This window comes from Nelumbo nucifera, chromosome 1 (assembly GCF_055504915.1).
Source record: "Nelumbo nucifera cultivar China Antique chromosome 1, China Antique-T2T, whole genome shotgun sequence".
Taxonomy (NCBI): domain Eukaryota; kingdom Viridiplantae; phylum Streptophyta; class Magnoliopsida; order Proteales; family Nelumbonaceae; genus Nelumbo; species Nelumbo nucifera.
Window position 1 is genome coordinate 201,403,610 of NC_142649.1, and position 19,337 is coordinate 201,422,946.

At 45.3% G+C, this 19,337-nt stretch overlaps 2 protein-coding genes across 5 annotated transcripts in view; one reads left to right on the forward strand and one right to left on the reverse strand.

Moving 5' to 3' along the window:
- Positions 1–302: 302 nt before the first annotated feature.
- LOC104610490 (ethylene-responsive transcription factor 2-like) lies at positions 303–1,533 on the forward strand. The gene has a single exon (XM_010277126.3). The coding sequence runs from the start codon at positions 449–451 to the stop codon at positions 1,361–1,363; it is 915 nt and encodes a 304-aa protein (XP_010275428.1). The 5' UTR covers positions 303–448; the 3' UTR covers positions 1,364–1,533.
- A 4,824-nt stretch (positions 1,534–6,357) lies between these two features.
- The window catches only part of FUS5 (Proteasome component (PCI) domain protein), a 45,891-nt gene continuing 32,911 nt past the window's right edge, over positions 6,358–19,337 (reverse strand). For 2 of the 4 annotated variants that reach the window (XM_010277128.3, XM_010277129.3), the window contains 2 exons: positions 7,215–7,326; positions 6,358–6,915 (listed from right to left, as the gene is read on the reverse strand). In XM_010277128.3, coding sequence (XP_010275430.1) covers positions 7,249–7,326 — 78 coding nt within the window. In that variant the 3' untranslated portion in view covers positions 6,358–6,915; positions 7,215–7,248. The remainder of the gene's footprint in view (positions 6,916–7,214; positions 7,327–19,337) is intronic. The other 2 variants (XM_088895858.1, XM_010277127.3) reach the window with 2 other exon arrangements.

Here is a 19,337-nt window from a genome sequence, read left to right on the forward strand (position 1 = left end):
AGTTGATCAACGGCCGAACCGAACCGAAGTCTTTCTATTCTCTAGTTCTACCTTCCTCCGATGAGTATGACGACTGACGACTAAAGGTACTGCCAATGGAACTGACGTGGCCCGCTGCTTCGCTAAATCTCGTGACGTCAGACCAAATTCAATCAATAAAAACCACGTGATCAATTCATCTTTTCTCTCTCTCTCTCCCACTTGCAGAGAGCGGAAATTTCAAAGAAACTCCATTAATTTTAATTTTTTAAACATAAATCGGTTCAGTGCATGAACCTTTCTCTCTATTTATACCCTCCACACCAGTTCCTCCAAATTCGATTCTCTCATGTCTCAGGTCTTACTCCACTGAGAATCGCAGAGAGAAGCAAAACCAAAATCCCTCAAATTTTCAAAAAAAAAATTAAAAAAAAAACCTAAATTCAAAAACTCAGAGAGGTTGGAAAAAATGTACGGGATTAACAGTGGTGATTCTGATTTTGCTGTTCTTGAATCGATAAGAAAACATCTGTTGGAGGAATCGGAAGCTTCAGCGAATTCGCAGATGAATGTTCAGGCGAGGAATCAAGGGCAGGGGCAAGGTCCCGTTTATTGCAGGAGCTCCAGCTTCAGTAGCCTCTTCCCTTGCTTGACCGACAAGTGGGGAGATCTGCCTCTGAAGGAGGATGATTCGGAAGACATGGTGGTTTTCGGCATGCTCCGTGACGCTTGTAATGTCGGATGGACTCCGTCACTCGGACAGGAAACGGCGGCATCCAACTTTAACTTAACGGAGACGCCGGTTAAATTGGAGCCTCAGGAAACGATGCCGGAAACGCCGATGGCGTCTGCAGCTGTAGCTCCCCCAATTTCGATTCCGTCGCTGGCGCAGCAAGAGAAGCCGAAACCGGCTCCAGCTCCGGCAGCTCCGTCGAAGGGGAAGCACTACAGAGGCGTGAGGCAAAGACCGTGGGGGAAGTTTGCGGCGGAGATTAGAGATCCGGCGAAGAACGGCGCCAGAGTTTGGCTCGGAACATTTGAGACGGCCGAGGATGCCGCGATGGCTTACGACCGAGCTGCTTACCGGATGCGCGGCTCTCGAGCTCTACTCAACTTCCCACTCAGAATCGGATCGAATGAACCGGAACCAGTGCGAGTGACCTCCAAGCGCTCCTCCCCGGAACCCTACTCTCCTTCTCTTTCGTATTCGTCATCGACGTCGTCGTCCGACAACGCCTCACCTAAGCGGAGGAGAAGAGGGGTGGTCAGTTCGGCTCAGGCAGCTCCTGCGGCGGCTCAAGCCGGCTTAGAAACGACGAGTCGATCAGAAGTCTTTCCAGTTGGGGCTCCACTGCTATGTGGCGAGCAGCTATTGGTCAGTTAGTTTTTGTATAGGGCTATAAAAAAAATATGCAGAGCACGAACAGTGGGAAAACGAGTTCATCCTTTTCCACGTTATTTTTTCAGGGACAATAGAAAAATAGAGACAAGTGTGTGAACTTTGAAGTGGTGTTTGGATTTGTGAATATTAAAAGAAGATTTGTTATTATTTCATGAGGTTTTATTCTAAAGTTTGGGTCTGAAAAAATCAAGACAAAGGGGAGAAATGTGAGAAAGCAATGATCACAGAATGCTGGAAAATGGAAATGGGATCCAAAGTCCAACCTTGATCATCACACTTCATCTGAACTTGGCCCAAAACATGAAAAGACATTCCATGATTGATCCTGAGCTGGGCCCACCATTAATGCTTAATAATTCCATTATGGCACCCTTAAATCTGGCCAACAAGTAAAAGCCCAATAGCCATAGTACAGAGAAGTACCTGACGCAATTGGAATCCCAAGATGGGCTGAGTTGATGCAGGAGAGCCCAAGACGACTGGACCCTCTGGGCTTTACAGTTTTGTTGACTGATGTAGATAAGGCTGTTTTTCGTTTGAAGGAAAAAATAGAGAAAAGAAGGAAAAGGTAAAGAAACCTTTATAAATCTTGTATAGACTTTTCTATCTTTTCCTTCCTTTCTTTACCTTTTTCCTCAAACCAAACATAGTGATGTCGGTCTTACTCGTTCATCTGGTGTGAAACCGTTGATTGGATGGGATGATGGTTTGAATTTTGAAACAGTTGAGAAGTTTTGTGAAAGCAAGAAATTGCTATTGATTGATTGAAGATGTTTAAAAATTACTTACTGACTTATTTCTATACTTGTTGGACCTAAGATGCATTGGCTTTCTGAATTATTTTTATCATTAGCAATAGTTACTGATTTATAAACATAGAAAATTATTTAAGCACTTATAATTTAACAATTGGTATGGCATCCAATAGAATGGTGAAACAAGATTCATATAATCAAACTCATATAAATGGGACAAGGCTTCATCATCATCTAAGCCTTATTACAACTATATGGGGTTGGCTACTTGAATTTTGTTTCTCCATTCAGTATGTTATTTATTCGGGTAAATACACTTATCCGTGAAAGTGTTTCCTACGAAAGACTTACCCGGGTAAGTGAATACCCATGTTCTTTTATTTCCAAGGTAAATATGGCAATGATCATTTTAACCATAAAAATTCATTATTAAAAGGGGCATTTTTGTCCCATTCAAGTGTTAGTGACTTTCCCCCAGGTGGGAAAGTTATTTACCCACCTAGGAGCTGTGTAAATGATACCCAAGAAAATAAACTTTCACACAATGGGAACCAAAATCCCATTGTCCAACTTTTCCCCCTCTCAAAATCCAAAAACAAAAAAATGTGGTGAATCTATTAGGTGGTATTTGATAACACTGAAACAGGGTCTAATATCTAAAAAACTGGCTTTCCAAAGGATGGATCTTGTTTGCATTAACATCTAAACCATACCTTTGTAAAGTGATAATAGGTCTAATTTGATTGATAAAAGGTGGCTCATGTGAGGAACATTTTCAGATGTGTTTTAAGTAACTCATTATGACTAAAATGCCCTCCTTTTTTAATATTATAGACTATAGAGGCCCTGAAAAGTGAAAAAGAAGGTTTTCTATTTTCAGATATCAAATCTATAAAAAACAGTTTTCTGCATTTTAGATAACAACAGAATTCAGTTTTATCCTATATCACCTTTCTGTTTTATTTCTGATTAGTTGGACCTAAGATGATGTAATTACTGGTCGCTACTGGCATCTAATTTTTGAAAAATAAATTAGAAAATGGATTTCCAAAGTTTGAAAGCAGTTTGAGCTGTTTCTTTTTCAGTCATCTTCAGTCCTTTTTTTTTCTTTGCATATTTCAAATCAGCCAAAGCTTAGATGATATGATGATTTATTAATTGAAAAAATGCAAAACCTTTGAGATTCACTTTGACTAAAACATCTAAAGAAGAAATTTATAATCCGAGCCTCATCCCAACTATATGGGGTGGGTTACATGAATCTTGTTTCGCCATTCCATTCTATTTACTGCCATATTGATTATGCATCACTTTGTGGAAATAGCCCAATATATCTTGCCTATTTATCACCACTGTTAAGAAATTTGCAATGATTGATTCTGTTTAAAATTGCATTACTTACTGTTTTATTTCCAATTGGTTAGACCTAAGAAAAATAAATTAGAGATGGATTTTCAATGTTGAAATTAAAACCTCTCTTTTTTTAAATTCTTATTTTCATTGGTGTAACAGGAAAAAAATCTAAATTAAAACCCTTTTAGAAACCATTTATCTCGTGATAACTATGCTAGTTATTATGTTTTTTCTCTCGAATAAAATATATCATAGAAGAAAGGACACACTGTAACCCTACAAAACGTTATTGCTACAACAATCTTGTATAAAAAAAAAAAAAAATAAGGGATCCTTCGCCTTCGTTAGTTAAATATGTTTTTGGGGAAATTGTCCAAAACTCACCATGAGTTTTCAACATTTCTCTTAAACTCGTCACAACTTTTCAAAATGTCTAAAACTCACCATGTCACTAATTTGACGTTAAAGAGACTAACGGCTGTTAATATATTACCATTTGGATCTTCATAGAAAAATATAAAATATATACATATATAAAGTATATACATATATTTTAATATTTAGACATGAAAAAAAAAGGAAAAAGTTCAAAAAATATTTTCAAATATAAAATACATAAAAACACAGAAACTACAAAAAATGTAAAAAAAGGTAGAAATTGCACACAAAATAAAAAATTATTTTCAAATTATAGAAACTATAGAAATTGAAAAACAAAAATCAGAAAATAAAAATTGTAGAAAAAACACCAAAAATTATAGAAAAACACAGAAATTGCAAATAAATAACAAAAAACACAGGAAATTTTATAGATGGTAGAAAATAGAAAAATGTAAAAAATCAGAAATTATAAAAAACATTAGAAATTATAACAAAACACTAAAAATGTAAAAAAAAATGAAAATTGAAAAATGAAAAAGACCATTTTCCTCTAACTCACCATTCAAGGGTGATTTTATTATAAAAATTGTTATTTATGCTGGCGTGAAGACCTCTGTTAAGAAACATTAACGGTGCACTAACGGAAGGTAGGGTTTGGAAAATAAAAACTTACTGACATGGTGAGTTTTAAACGTTTTAAAAAACTGTAGTTTGTAGCGAGTTTAAGAGAAATATGAAAACTCATTGTGAGTTTTAGACAATTTCCCATATTTTTTTTAAATGAAAAAAACAAAAAATTATCTTTAGTTGTTGCCTGTTGGTAAGGAAACTATACATGGATTTTTGCTCTTTCCTAACGGGAATCAGCAACAAATAAATGTTTTTCCACTTTCCAGCATAAGAACACAGGAATGTATATGAAGGAATCGTGACGACCTTGGCTTCTAATTTATAGACTGACCAACTCTGACCCACATTCATATATTTTGAAGAAATTAGATGATAATCCTCGGGCCTTTACGCTTCTTCCCTTGACCAATCAAGGAAATTGTTGGGCGAAGGCATCATGCTTTTTTCTTGACTTTCTGACTTTCTGGAAGCTTTTTTTTCTCCTCACTTCTAAGAAAAGGTACCTTCGGGTACAGAGGCTGAGAAACAATTTAGCCTGTGGGGACAGGGGCCTGGGGAGAGAGAGAGAGAGAGAGAACATTGCACAATTACACATTATATTTGATTAGCAAGCATTTAGCAATTTCATACTAGTGTAAACAATTCAACTCTCAGCTTCTTCTACACCACCCTGGCAGATCCATAGCCGTTAGATTGGAATTTTCAATTTTCCTCATTTGAGAATTGATCGGTTAAATCCAATCTTATCGGTCATCATCAACCTAGTGGAACGACAAGCCACGTGGCCATGTGGCCATGTGGGCCTGGGGTTTGTGTTTGTCGTCAGTGTCCACGTCCCCAACCAAGAGATGGGTCCACATCCAGAATGGCCCACGCACATGACTGATGACACATCACACATCTACGTTTACTAATTAATGGTTATTAATTATTATTTACCGACTGATAGATAACTAACTAACTAGACAACGGTCAAAATCAAAGGATCAGATAGTAGGGGGGAGAGGGGGGCCTGGAATTGAGAATTCTGCATCGGGTGTATCCGTACTCCTCCGACAAAATCATCTTCTCATATTCAATTCAAGTTAAAACGGCGCACACATGACCAGGCCAGGCCCTTTTATCCCTATAATAAATAAATGCTCGAGTTATCAAAATCCAATCACACGTGCTGAGAAAACGCTTGACCCAACAACTCATTTGCCCCTTAAGTCTTGACTTTCAAAGTCTCAGAAATCAAAATCTGAACTCCTGAGGTGAGGTGGTGAGGTGGTGAGGTGAGGACTGAGGGTGGCTTTATTTTATTACGACTATTATAAGTTAAGTTACAGTATCCATTTCAAACAAATCTTATTACCATCTACGACCCTCCACCCTAGTTTCTAGTTTCTACCACAGGAGACAGGAGAACCACCTGAGGATCTGAAAGCCCTTCAAATTTGGTCTCCACTGGATCTGGATGTGACTACCATAGACTAGCCCTTGAGATTGGTCCACATTGTTCAACTCCACAGTTGATTTTACTTTTTCAAGGATGATAATCTGTGAAACCATATTGGCAAACAAGCTTGCTCCGTATTTGTTTTACAATAAACACCCCCTTTTACCCGGGATAATTGCAATCTGAGAGGCCACAAAACAACCATGGTTACAAGAAATTTGTAATGGGGTTTTATCAACCATCATTCATCATTAATCAAATCCAGTAAACCCCAGTTATTCTATCTCTGTCTGAGCTGGAAAAGGCCAAAATTTCATTACTACCTTAGTTCATAGGTGTCTTGCTTTGGGTGTGCGTAGGTAGCTGGATGAGTAATGACTGAACACAAAGTATTAAATCAAATGACGATACTTGAGTATCATAAGCATCACTAGTTATTTTCTACGCAAAAGAACGCAAAGATCAAATGATAATATTTGATATGTGGTAATTCTGAACTTCCTTCTAAGACAGGCACATGGCAATATGGTATATACACCAAAAGCACCTTGTCTGAGGTTGAGCAGATAGACTATCTGATTTCAAAAAGATGGGTGACCTATCATCATCATGGCCTCAAAACAACAAAAAGAATGAGAAATACAACATTTCTGTGCTAAAAGTTGTACGATATTCCATCCACACCTCTAATCCAATCTCCGTGTCTGATCTAAATAGGAGTGGATAGAATGAGAAATTCAAACTTCAAATCACACTACCAATTCCAAATGCATGAATTCTAAATTTCTAATGGTAATGGTGTACACAGTATCAGAGAGGGCATGATGTCTCAACAGAAGACAGTTTATGATACCAGTATGCCATCCATGAAAATCTGAGAAGCCACTTGAAAACCTGTTCATGGGTTTCCTTCACTCTTATTCTTCATGATGGTTTCCTTAACTCTTTTCTGTCATGATATAGGTGGTCGTCTCCTGCATTTTGCAGTTTAGCAAGAGGATCAAAAGGCAGGATGAGTGTAAACCAAAGTATACATCTCCATTAAATTTTACGTACTAACGCAAGTACTAGTCATTTACACATCTATGGTCTATGTTTAAAAAATAATTACACATTTAGTTAATTAGAGTGGACAAACATTTATCAAGTCTTGAACAAATGAAGTATGTGAACAGACAAGCTAATTGATTTGCTCACTTTCTTATGGTAATCAGTACCCAAATTATGTAATGACTTGCATCACAATCTAGGGAGCAAAGAGGGATAGTAGTACCTCTTGGGTCGACTTCGATCTTCCTCATAGTCCATCACTCCACCAGGTTCAGAATAGAGGATCTCCTCATGACTTCGGAACTCCATGTCTGCCTGCTTACAGTGTGTAACTTCTGCCACCACGTAAGTAAGACAATCGACCAACATGTCCCAATATAAGCACTAATTTCTATAGTCCTACATCAATTACTTCCAGAGACATTTAGCTTCTAAAGTTTTATGCAGAGAAATCAGGACCAACCAAGCATTAATTGGTTCAACTCAAGAAATAGAAAATCAAGATTCAACTTCATATAATGTTTGTGACCATCCAATTTATCATATTTTTTAGTATCCGTTAAATTATTATGCTTTAACTAAAGGTTCAACTGAATACCCAAAAAAAAAAAAAAAAAAACTAAAGGTTCAACTTGGGAGGGCTTGAGTTGAGGATTTCTTAAAAATTGAATGGGCCTGGCCAAAGGGCCCAAGTTCGATGCTGAATAAATTCTTCAATTCAGGTAGCTGACTCACACCACCTTCCGTCTACACACAATCTCCCAGTTAATCATCTGAACTATCTTTTTAGTCCCTAGCTCCCATAGAAAGTCCCTCACTTTTTTTCTCTAACCTTTTTCACCACAAGAACTAGAATTATGAACATGGGAAAAAAATGAAAAATAGCAGGTAAGTTGGCAAGGGTGGAGTTTATTAGTGTTGTCTTCCTTCCAAAAGAAATGTAATTCATTTTCCAATTTGTTGGCTTTTTACAAATCTATCCACTATAGGGTTCCGAAAATTGCAGGTTCCAGGGTTCCCTCCTAATAGTAGACTGTACACCTAGATAGTTCAATGGCCATTCCCCTCTAGCACGCCCCAACACCATAGCATATCTCCCCACTAATGTTACATCCATGTTCATCCCCATTAAGTAGCTTTTCAAGAGATTGATCTACAAGTTAGAGCCAACTTCAAAGCAAAGGAGTGTAGGATCCCTCCTAATAGTAGACCTAGGTAGTTTACTGGCCACTCTCCTCTAGTACACCCCAAATACCAGCATATCTCCCCACTATTGTCTCATCCATGTTCACCCCCGCTATGCAGATTTTCTGGAGATTGATCTTCAAGTTAAGAGACAAATTCAAGGGACTTGTCAAAAGAACAAAAAAATCAAGGGACTTGACTAATAAGTGTAGGTTCCTTGCTCTTTCCACTCCAATGTCCTACACAATATTATGTCATCCGACAAAATACAATACTGCCACATCTCTCCCTATCCTCCAATCTCTCACAAGACCTAGTCAGTTGGCCCCAGACAAAATCCAAAAACATCTGTAATGATGGTAAATAGGAATGGTGGCAAGGGATCTCCTTGTCTAAGATCCCTTCAAAGCTAGAAAGAAATCTTTCACAGATGCATTCACCAAAATCAAATAGTGACAAGATTTTAAGCATATCCATTTTCTCCATCTTTCTCTATAGTCACTCTTCTCCAAGGACCAATCTATCATGTCAAGGCTTTTTCTAGATCCAATTTGACACTCAACCTTGCCTTTGTTTTTCATATCCTGCACATACTCATGCTACCATGATTTGGTCTATGATTTGTTTACCTTAGGTTTAAAATGTTAGTGCCAATGAAAATGTCAAGCATCCAAATATAGGACACATGTCAGAAATGTGTCATATAGAAATGTTATAAAAATAAAGGTAAAAAGACGTAAACCTCACCTGAGGTTTCTCTTAAATACTGAAACCTCCCATCTATTTACAAATTTGACTAAAATCTCCCCTGTTAAAGTTATGTCTAACATAGTAATTAAAATGTCTCTTTTACCCCATTGATTCTTCAAATTTTCAAAATATTGGAAACTCTGTCACCAGAGAGTTTTAGATATAACGGATTATGTATTCTCAAGCACAAGGTAAGAAAAAGGAATACCTCTTTATTTCAGTTTGTCCAATGTGTAGCTAAGAGAAAATTCAGATTTTGCATTAGTGCTGCTGATCATCCCAGACCATATGCCTTTTTCAAACAAGGCCATAATGATTTTTTTTTTTTTGATCAATAACACTTTCATTAACTCATCAATAGAAGAATTACATTAGGAAGACAAACACACTTATCTTCCAAGAACAACAAAGAACCTCAAGAAAAGGAAAAAAAGAAAGAAAACACACTATAGTTACAGCTTAGCCCAAAATAGTGAATCCCTTTCTGCCCCTTGTTTAGCTAAACCGTCAGCTATAGAATTAGCCGATCTTTTAACCCAACGTATCTTAACTTCCATCTCCTGCACCAGCCACTTGAATTTCCTCTCATTATTGTACTTCCATAAGCCATTGTGATCTTTTATCAGCCACCCTATCACCACCTCTGAATCCCCTTCAATTAAGAGTTTCCTGATGTTCAATTCCTTAGCTTTCTGGACTCCTTCCATAACTGCAAAGATCTCAGCTCTAAGGGAGTCACCCACTCCAATTGGGCCTGAGAATATGGCAGAAATGACCCCATTTTCATCCCTAAAAACACCCACAATCCCTGATTGTCCCGGATTTCCCCTGCTACACCCATCAAACTTTAGTTTCACGAATCCACCAGGTGGAGGGGTCCAAGCCACACTCATTACTGACTTAGTCTGTGTGCAACTTGCAATTTCACCCCACTTCCTCAACATGTCATCCACAGTGTAATCTGTGAAGCTCCAAAGATTTCAGCCACTGTACCGCCCTAATATGAATGATAGCCCTCAGATCTGCTACTCCTCTCTGAGCTTCTGAGAATATCCTGGAGTTTCTTTCTTCCCAAAGTATCCAACATACTGCAGCCCTTAGTCCTCTCCACATTGTCCTTCCCCTTTTTATCCGCCACCTGAAAAGAGAAGGGGAAAAAAGGCCCTGCAAGTCTGATGGGGGATTCTAGCTACATCCAAATAGGGACAAAGCCCATTCCCACATTGACCTCGCAAAATGGCAAGACACCAGGAAGTGAAAACCAGTCTCCCCATCCGCTTTACAAAGAACACACCATTGAGGTGACAAACAAGTATTGGGTCTTGATGGGGGGGTGATTTGGCCTGACCTCGCAGCACGGGTACACGTGGGCGTGACCTTGCTCAAACAGTGACTCAGCATGACAGCGCAACGGACATGACCACAACTCGGAGGGAAGGTCCCACCAAGTTCAGCTCGGCAACTGGGAGGATAAACTACTCGGCGGAAGCTGCCTTACCCGCACCTCCTCCCCGGGGTTAAGACACTTCGGGGCATCCCGAGTTCGGGGCGCCCTGACCTCTCTTAAGGCCCGAGCTCCTCCCAATGGACCTCGAGCCCCTCCCAGACAGGAACGCACCAATCCACCTCTGGATACCCCGAGGCACAGACACCTCGGGTCAGCCAGCTCGGCATAACTTGCTACAGGCAGCTCGTCACCTCAGAGGCAGCCCGGCGCAGGGTAACCCGCGAAAGGATAGTTCGGCCTACCGCCGAAAGATCTGCCCAACAACCATACCCGACAAATCTGGGGGCAGCAGCCATGTCCCCCGTCAGGCATCGTCGCGCCTGTCACCTTTAAAAGGTGCCTTACACCTGACAGGCACGTACCCTGCGACGACGGCCCCGCGCGTGCCACCTCACCCTTGCCTGTAACGGCTGTGGCAGACTGACAGTGGCGGTTATACCTGCCCTGTCAGAAGCCAGAGGGCCTGATGCGATGGAATTCTGTTATAAAGGGCTTATTCTCAAGGAACAGGGTATCTTCGAACCATTGGCGCAATCTGCACTCTTAGCCTTCGTCCTCCTTTTGCTTCTCACACAGAATACTGACTTAATCGTCGGAGCGTTCCCGCCAGGCAAACCCCCCGGGAATTCTTCTTCTTCCTCTTCGTTTCAGGTACCTCTCAGGAGCCACGTGAGTGCCAGCTAGGAGTGACCGGATCGCGCTACATCATTTGGCGCCGTCTGTGGGAAAGACTTCAAAAGGCCTTTCTCTCTAAACTTTCACAGCTCTTTTCTTCCTTGAAAAAATTCAACACTCATGGCTTCCTCAAGTAACGTTGGACGAAGCATGGAGATGGATAACTCCAGGGAACAACCCTAGGTTCCCACGGTCTGCATAGGACAGTTCACCATTCCTCTCCCGGTGGACAGAGTCCCCAGCCTGAACGTGCCGCGAGCGACGGCGCCTGTGGGTGTTCCCCTTCCTTCCTCTGTGGAAACAACCTTTGCTGAACCAACTGTTGTTCCTCTGGCAACCGGCCAGAGCCAGCTCGATGACCTGGTGCAATGCATGCGGGCCATGCAAGCCCAATGGCAGCAGCTCCAACAACACCAGCTCTATCAGCAGCAAGTGCTGCACCACATCTCCCAGTACCACTACCAGCAGCAGTTCCCCCAACTGCCTCAATCTCAGCTTCAGCAGCCGCAGTTCCCGCCTCGGCACCTAGCCTCGCAGCAAGCTAGGTCTCGCCGCCAGGACGAGCGCCCCTCTGGCCAAGGAGAGGCCCCCCAAAACCTCCCAAAAAACCAGGCCTCCCCCCGCGGCAGACGAGAGAGACCAGCTACCCCGATCGCGCAACGGGCAGACAGGTCGGAAGGACCCCAGCTCGCCAGGTCTACATCACCTCGGCAGTCAAAGTTTGAAACCCCGCTCCTTGAGAACCGGTTCGAGATCCTGGCAACAGACTCCAAGCAGGATCCCTCTGTCCGCAGCCATCACCAGCAGACCGGGCTACTTCCTGCACAAACCATTCCGGACAGCGCAGAGGTGAGCAGCACGAACGCCGAGCCCACCAAGAAGCAGAGACGCCGCCGCCAAGCTCGCCGATCTGTCACCCGCGATTTGCCCGAGCTCAGGGGCAAAGAAGAGGTAAGCTCGGCCGAAGTCAAAGCTCCCCTCCTCTCAGTTCCATCCCCCATGACTTTCGAACTCCTGGCAGTCCCAATGCCCAAAGACTTCAAGCTCCCCCCTCTTGACAAGTATGACGGGTCGTTTGACCCAAATGATCACGTAGATGCCTTCCAGTCACAGATGCACCTGGCGAGAGCCAGTGAGTCGTGCATGTGCGTGGCCTTCTCCACTACTTTCAAAGGAGTAGCCCGTACATGGTACCGGAACTTGGCACCTGGATTGATAAGAAGTTGGGCGCAGTTCGCGCAGGCCTTCACGTCCCACTTCGTCACCAGCAAGCGGTGCCCGTGAACTGAAGAAAGCCTCCTCAGCATAGTGCAGAGAGAGGGAGAGTCCATCCGGGGCTATATCAAGCGGTTCAACGATGCTTGTATGCAGATACCGCGCCTGGACCCCGTCGTACGCCTTGCAGCAGCCAAGAAAGGCGTGACACACAAAGAGTTCAAATGGCACATGGTCGTCAACCAACCAGCGACCATAACCGAGTTTCTGAAGCTCGCGGACAGGTTCATAGCTACCAAAGAGGAGATCAACCAAAAGGGCAAGTGCACGCCCGAAAAAAAGAAAGAGGGAAGGAGAGCCTTCCAGTCAAGGGGACAGCCGAAAGAAAAAGGATACAGCTTGAGGGGCAAAGTCGGGTCAATTGTTCCGAGCTCTTGTAGCGGACCGAGCTGATTACACCCCACTGAACACAAAGCGAGCCGAAATCCTGATGGCGATCAAGGACGCCCCATACGTCCTTCAGAGAAATTGTATTGCAGTTTTCACAAAGATCACGGTCGCAGTACCGAGAGTTGTAAAAACCTCCGCGACGAGATAGAGGAGCTCATCCGTCGCGGATATTTGAGAAACTTTGTACAAAATAATAATAACAATAGTAATGAAACAGGTCGGCAAGAGGAGCACGGTAAGGATGCTTCCGAGTCCAGCAGCAGGCCGACCGAACAACCGCAGAGGCAACCTCCGGAGGAGAGGCCAGTTCGGGGGACCATCCACATGATAGTGGGAGGTTCGATCATTGCGGGTTGCACTTCAGCAGCAGCTCGGACGTCAGTTCGTGAGGCCACCCGGGAAGAGCAAAACCCCCCAAAGCGGCTGAGGACAGAAGAGCCAATTTTCTTCACTGAAGATGATGCGCGAGGGGTCCACTACTTCAAGGTCCAGCGCATACTCGTAATAAAGCTAAGAATCAACGACTTCAAGGTCAAGCGCGTACTCGTTGACTCAGGCAGCTCGGCCGACATCCTCTTCAAAGCTGCGTTCGACCAGCTTCAGTTGCAGAGAAGCGACTTGAAGCCTACAGACACTCCTTTTGTAGGCTTTAGCGGAGAAGAAGTCCGACCCCTTGGGAAAATAACAGTACCTGTGGAAGTCGGCACATGGCCTTGTGTGGTCAGATTCAAACACGACTTCCTGGTGGTCGCGACCCCCTCCCCTTACAATGCCATAATAGGTCGACCGATCACCCATGTCCTACGGGCGGTGGTCTCCACTTACCAGTTTTGGCTATGAAGTTCCCAACAAACTTCGGTGTGGGGGTAGCGCGGGGCGACCAGCTCGAGTCCCGCAAGTGCTATGTCGCCGCCCTGAAGGGAAAGACCAAGGTGGTTGACGACCTCGAACTGGAGCGGCCTACGGAGCAAGGCGAAGAACGAGCCGACCTCAGCGGCAGACCCAGCTCGGACGCTCCAGATTGGCGCTTCCGTCCAGAAGCCTCTACAATCCGAACTGGTAAGCTTCTTACTTCAAAATTTAGATGTTTTTGCATGATCCGCGGCAGAGATGCCCGGTATAGACCCCGAACTCATAACTCACAAGTTGAATACTGATCCTATAGTAAGGCTCATTAGAAGAAACGCAACCTAGCCCCGGAGCGGTGGAAAGCGATCGACGAGGAGGTCAAGAAGCTCCTCGCAGCCGACTTCATAAGAGAAGTCCATTACCCGAGCTGGGTAGCCAACCCCGTCCTAGTAAAGAAGGCCAATGGCAAGTGGCGCATGTGCGTCAACTACACCGACCTAAACTGGGCTTGCCCAAAAGATTGCTTCCCGCTCCCCAGAATTGACCGCTTGGTGGACGCGACCTCAGGGCACGAGTTGCTAAGTTTCTTGGACGCCTATTCGGGCTATAACCAAATCAAGATGGACACAGCGGACGAAGAAAAAACTGCCTTCATCACGGAGTGAGGTCTGTACTGTTACAAGGTTATGCCCTTCGGGTTGAAAAACGCAGGGGCAACCTTTCAAAGGCTTGTAAATAAATTGTTTGCACCGTTAATCGGCAGAAAAGTAGAATGCTATGTAGACGACATGGTCGTCAAAACTCAATTCTCACATGAATTAATACAAGATTTGCATTCTGTTTTTGAAATTCTGCGTAAGTTTAATATGAGACTGAACCCAAACAAGTGTGTATTTGGTGTGACCTCGGGCAAGTTCCTAGGATACATTGTTAACCGGCGCGGCATTGAGGCCAACCCGGATAAGATTAAGGTCATTTTAGATATGAGACCACCCTGGAAGTTGAAGGAGGTTCAGAGGTTGAATGACCGCATAGCTGCCCTGAGCCGCTTCATGTCCAAGTCGGCGAACCGTTGTCTGCCGTTCTTTTTGGCAATTAAGAGAAAAGGGTTCAAATGGACCCAAGACTGCCAGCTCGCGTTCTACGAGCTCAAGAAATACCTCGCTAGTGTGTTGATCTTAACCCGGCCCGAGGAGGGCGATGTTTTAGAACTGTACCTCTCAGCGAGCGACGAAGTGGTCAGTTCAGTACTAATAAAGGAAGTAGATTGGGTCCAACGACCCATCTATTATGTTAGTAAAGTGTTGCAAGGAGCAAAGACGAGATAACCGGAGATAGAAAAGCTAGCATACGCACTGGTAATTGCAGCTCAGAAGCTCCGCCCGTACTTCCAAGCTCGTACTGTTATCGTCCTCACCAACAAACCTCTGAGGCAAGTCTTACTTAAGCCCGAGGTCTCTGGTCGGCTGACGAAGTGGGCTAGTCTAGCTTTCATCGCCGAGTGCACATTCAGCTCCAAAGTTCCCAGGTCGATTGAGCACGAGGTCCCCAATTCGGGTGAGCCCAAAGCTCCTAGGCCGGTTAGGTCCGAGCCCCGTGAGGTAGCAGCCAGTGTGGCATCTCTCCTAGCTAGGCCAAGCGCGAGCTAGCAGTCTTGGGTACGAAGTGGTACGAAACTAGAGTACGCGCTACGCTTCGAGTTCGCGGCATCTAACAATGAAGCGGAGTACGAGGCGTTGATAGCTAGACTAGCCTTAGCCAGAGAAGTAAAAGCCAAGCACATCATTATCTGCAACGACTCCCAGCTCGTGATCAACCAGGTCACTAGCGAGTACGAAGCTCGCGAGCCGACCATGATCGCCTACTTAGCCAAAGTCAGAGAGGCCCTGCTCAACTTCCAGTCACACTTCATCAGACAAATCCCTAGGTCAGAGAACGCTGAGGCCGACGCCCTGTCCAGGTTAGCCAGCACCAGTGACATCACCATGAGAACCGTGTACATAGAGGACCTGCCTCAGCCTAGCATTCTCGGGGGCGCAGAGGAGGTCGCTCTCGTCGTTCAAGCAGAGCCGAGCTGGATTGACCCGCTCACGAGCTTCTTGCTACACGACACCCTCCCTACAAATCGCAATGCAGCCCAGAAGGGTGCAGCGCCAGGCAGCCAAATCCGTCATTATAGACGAACGACTATACAAGAGATCCTACACGCTCCCCTACCTGCGTTGCTTGCGACCTATCGAAACCGAGCTCGTACTCCGCGACACTCGTGAGGGTATGTGCGGCGGACACTTGGGGGGCAGGGCCCTCGCCCAAAAGGCACTTCGACAAGGGTATTATTGGCCAACAATGAAGGCAGACGCTATTGAGCTCGTCAGAAAATGTGACAAATGCTAGAGACATGCCAATATTCACAAGCCCGTGGCCCTTTGCATAGTGGGGCATCGACCTACTCGGGCCATTCCCGCCAGCAACGGGTGGAAGGAAGTTCTTAGTAGTAGTAGTGGACTACTTTACCAAGTAAGTAGAAGCCGAACCCCTCGTAATGATCACAGCCCGAAATGTTCAAAACTTCTTTTAGAAGAACATCGTGTGTCGCTTCGGATTACCTCGGGTATTGATTTCCGACAACGGCAAGCAGTTCGAGGACATCAAATTTCAAGACTGGTGCCGAGACATGGGAATCCGATAGAACTTTACTTCAGTCGCACACCCTCAAGCAAACGGTCAGGCAGAAGTCACGAGCAGAGCCATCCTTCGCGGATTAAAGGCACGATTGGACCGAGCTAAAGGATTGTGGGCAGATGAACTACCAAGTGTTCTATGGGCATACTGGACCACAGAGAAGACCACCACGGGAGAAACACCCTTCAATCTCACCTACGGCACCGAAGCGGTGATCCCCGCAGAGATCAAAGTACCTACGCTGCGACTAGAAGCATACAGTGATTAGACAAACGAAGATGAGCTACGTACCAACCTCGATCTACTCGACGAAGAGACCTCGCGTACATCAGGACCGCAGCCTACCAGTAGAGAGTAGCTTGGTACTATAACGCCAGGGTCAAGAGGCGGAACCTCCACGTTGGCGACCTGGTCCTTCTTAAAGTTATGGTACCTGAGCCCGACGCTGGCAAGCTCGGGTCCAACTGAGAAGGTCCCTACCGAGTGAAGCGAGTGCTCGGAGAAGGAACATACGAGCTCGAGACCCTCGAAGGGAAACAAGTACCTCGGGAATGGAATATTGTCAATCTAAGACAATACTATCTGTAAGTATCGAGTAGGCCACGAGCCACTCCCAAGGCCTAAGGGCCAGAATGCCAAGCTAATATGACCTCGGCACAACTAGACCTGTTCATGGGCCGGGTCGGGCCGGGCTCGGACCGGGCTTTCACTTGTCACTAATGAAAATATACTAGGCCCGAGCCCGAGCCCGGCCCGACCAATGGGCCTATAACTTGGGCCCGAGCCCGGCCCTGGTAAAAAGCCCGAAGCCCGACCAAATTGAAAAAAAAAACAATTTTCCCTATTCAAATTAGAATTAAAATTTCAGATAAGTATTTTTTTTCTATTTAAATGAACAATGAGCCTACAAGATGGTATTTTTCCCTTTCTTTTATATTTTAAAACACAATTTTACATTCTTAAATCAAAAAAAATTATTCAAATGGACATAATCACATAAATAATTTTAAGTTTAATATTAGGTTGAGTCGGGCCGGGCTATTTTGACAAAACCCGAGCCCGGCTCGAATTTATTGCGGGCCGGGCTTTTTGGCCCGAATTTAAGCCCGCGGGCCTATAAAAATGTCCAAGCCCGTCCGGGGGTCGGGCCGGCCCGTCGGGCCACCCGGCCCATGAACAGGTCTAGGCACAACAGAACCCAGTCGCCTCTATGGCATGGGCTGACTCCGAGAGTGGGCCACGAGCCACTCCTCCAACCTAAGAGCTGAAACGCCGAGCTAATGAAGAAACCTCGGCAGCATACAAAATTAAGTTACCCCATCAGCATGAACTAAGTACTTGCAGCGCCTGAGGTGCAGGCGGCTCGGGCACGAACCTTACAACAAATAGCCCGCCCTGGCATGCAAAGAGTTGGACCCGCTTAGGATAATAGACGGCAACCTACCTCGGGTGTAGACAGGTCGGGCATGCGCCCTACTATGTCCCTCACCCTGGCGTACACGAGGCTACCCCTACTAAACAATTCGGGGTCACGATGGCCGTTAAGGAACACCCACTTCGGAAGTTCAACTCGATAGGTAACAGCTTGGGGTGAGATAACCGTTTCGACAAAAATGATATGCACAAACTTTTGACAAAAGGAAAAAATTTCTTCATTGTAGAAAATTCATTACATAAATTTCATTAAGAACGTCTTGATTACAAGGGAGATTAAGTTTACAAATACAGGGAGCAAAGTACTTCGGAAGCTCGTTGCCTCTGTTAGGGACCTCCTCGGGGGCAATAACTGGGCCAGCATCCTCTGCTTCATCTTCGGCGCCCTCATCTTTAGAATCCGGATCATATTTTGACTGACGCACGATGTCGTCAGTGATCCGAGAAGTGGTGATGGCGCTCGAATCCAGGTCGAGGTAGAGGTGCCTAATTAGCCACCGACTGAGCTTGAAGCCCTTGCGGTAGGCCTCGGTCATCACGTCGTCAAACCTCGAAGATTTGACATAGTCGATGACGGCCTGAGTCTTGGCCTCCTTGAGAGCACCCTCGAAGATCGCGGTCTTCTCTCTTACATCTTCTTGGAGGTACTCCACCTCGTGCTCCAGCTTCCCCTTTGCCTCCTTGAGGCCTTGTATCTCGAGCTTCAGGGCATCCCGCTCAGCCTTGAGGCTGTTCACCTCAAGCCCTAAGGCCTCTTGACCGACCTTGAGCCCGTTTACCTCAGCCCTCAGCTTATCTTTGTCTTGGGCCAACTCCCCCTTCTCTGCCATTAACACCTCGATGAAGCTCTTCTGAGCCGAGGCGTCACTCTCCAGGCGGTGGACCTGACAGCGAGCTGCCCTCAACTCAGTATGGGCTGCGCGAGATGACTTCTCAGCCTCCAGAGCCCGCCTCAGGTGCTGATCTGATTGAAGGGTCAAGGCGCGAATGGCGGTGTTCACCTGCAAAAGGGAAACCGGTCAAGAGAAGAGAAGAAAAGAGAAGGGAGACTCACCACCATAGTATGAGTGGCAACTCGGGCACCGAGCTGACCTGGAGTGAGTTCAGCCCACTCGCTGACCTCCCCCGGGTATGCAGCCAGCTTGCTCTTCTCCAGGCTGCAGTGAGGGTTCAGGACAATTTGACTCCCCTGGCCCTCCGAACTAGATGCCATCATCTCTACGTCGTGAGTGGAACTCTCAGAGGCCTCAGCAGCAGCTTCGGCAGGACGAGCCCCTGCAGCAAAGGCCTCGGCAACGCTCTCAGCAACAGGCTCGGTGGGCTTAGTAGCAGGTTCGGTGGGCCTAACAGCAGGCTCCGCTACCACCTCGGGCCCCGGAGCTGAAGTCTGTGGAGGTTGGGCCTCGGATGATGCTTGCAGGGACCTAACGCACGCCTTCTTGGCTACGCGTTTCTTTCTCTTCATCTAGCGGAAGAGCTTCTGGCTATCTATTCTCTCCGCCTCCTTGGAACTTGCAGCAAGACACGGCATCAGCAATCCGAAGTAAACACACGTGCAAAAGGCCTAAGTAAAGCGAAACCTACCCGAGCTCAAGCCGG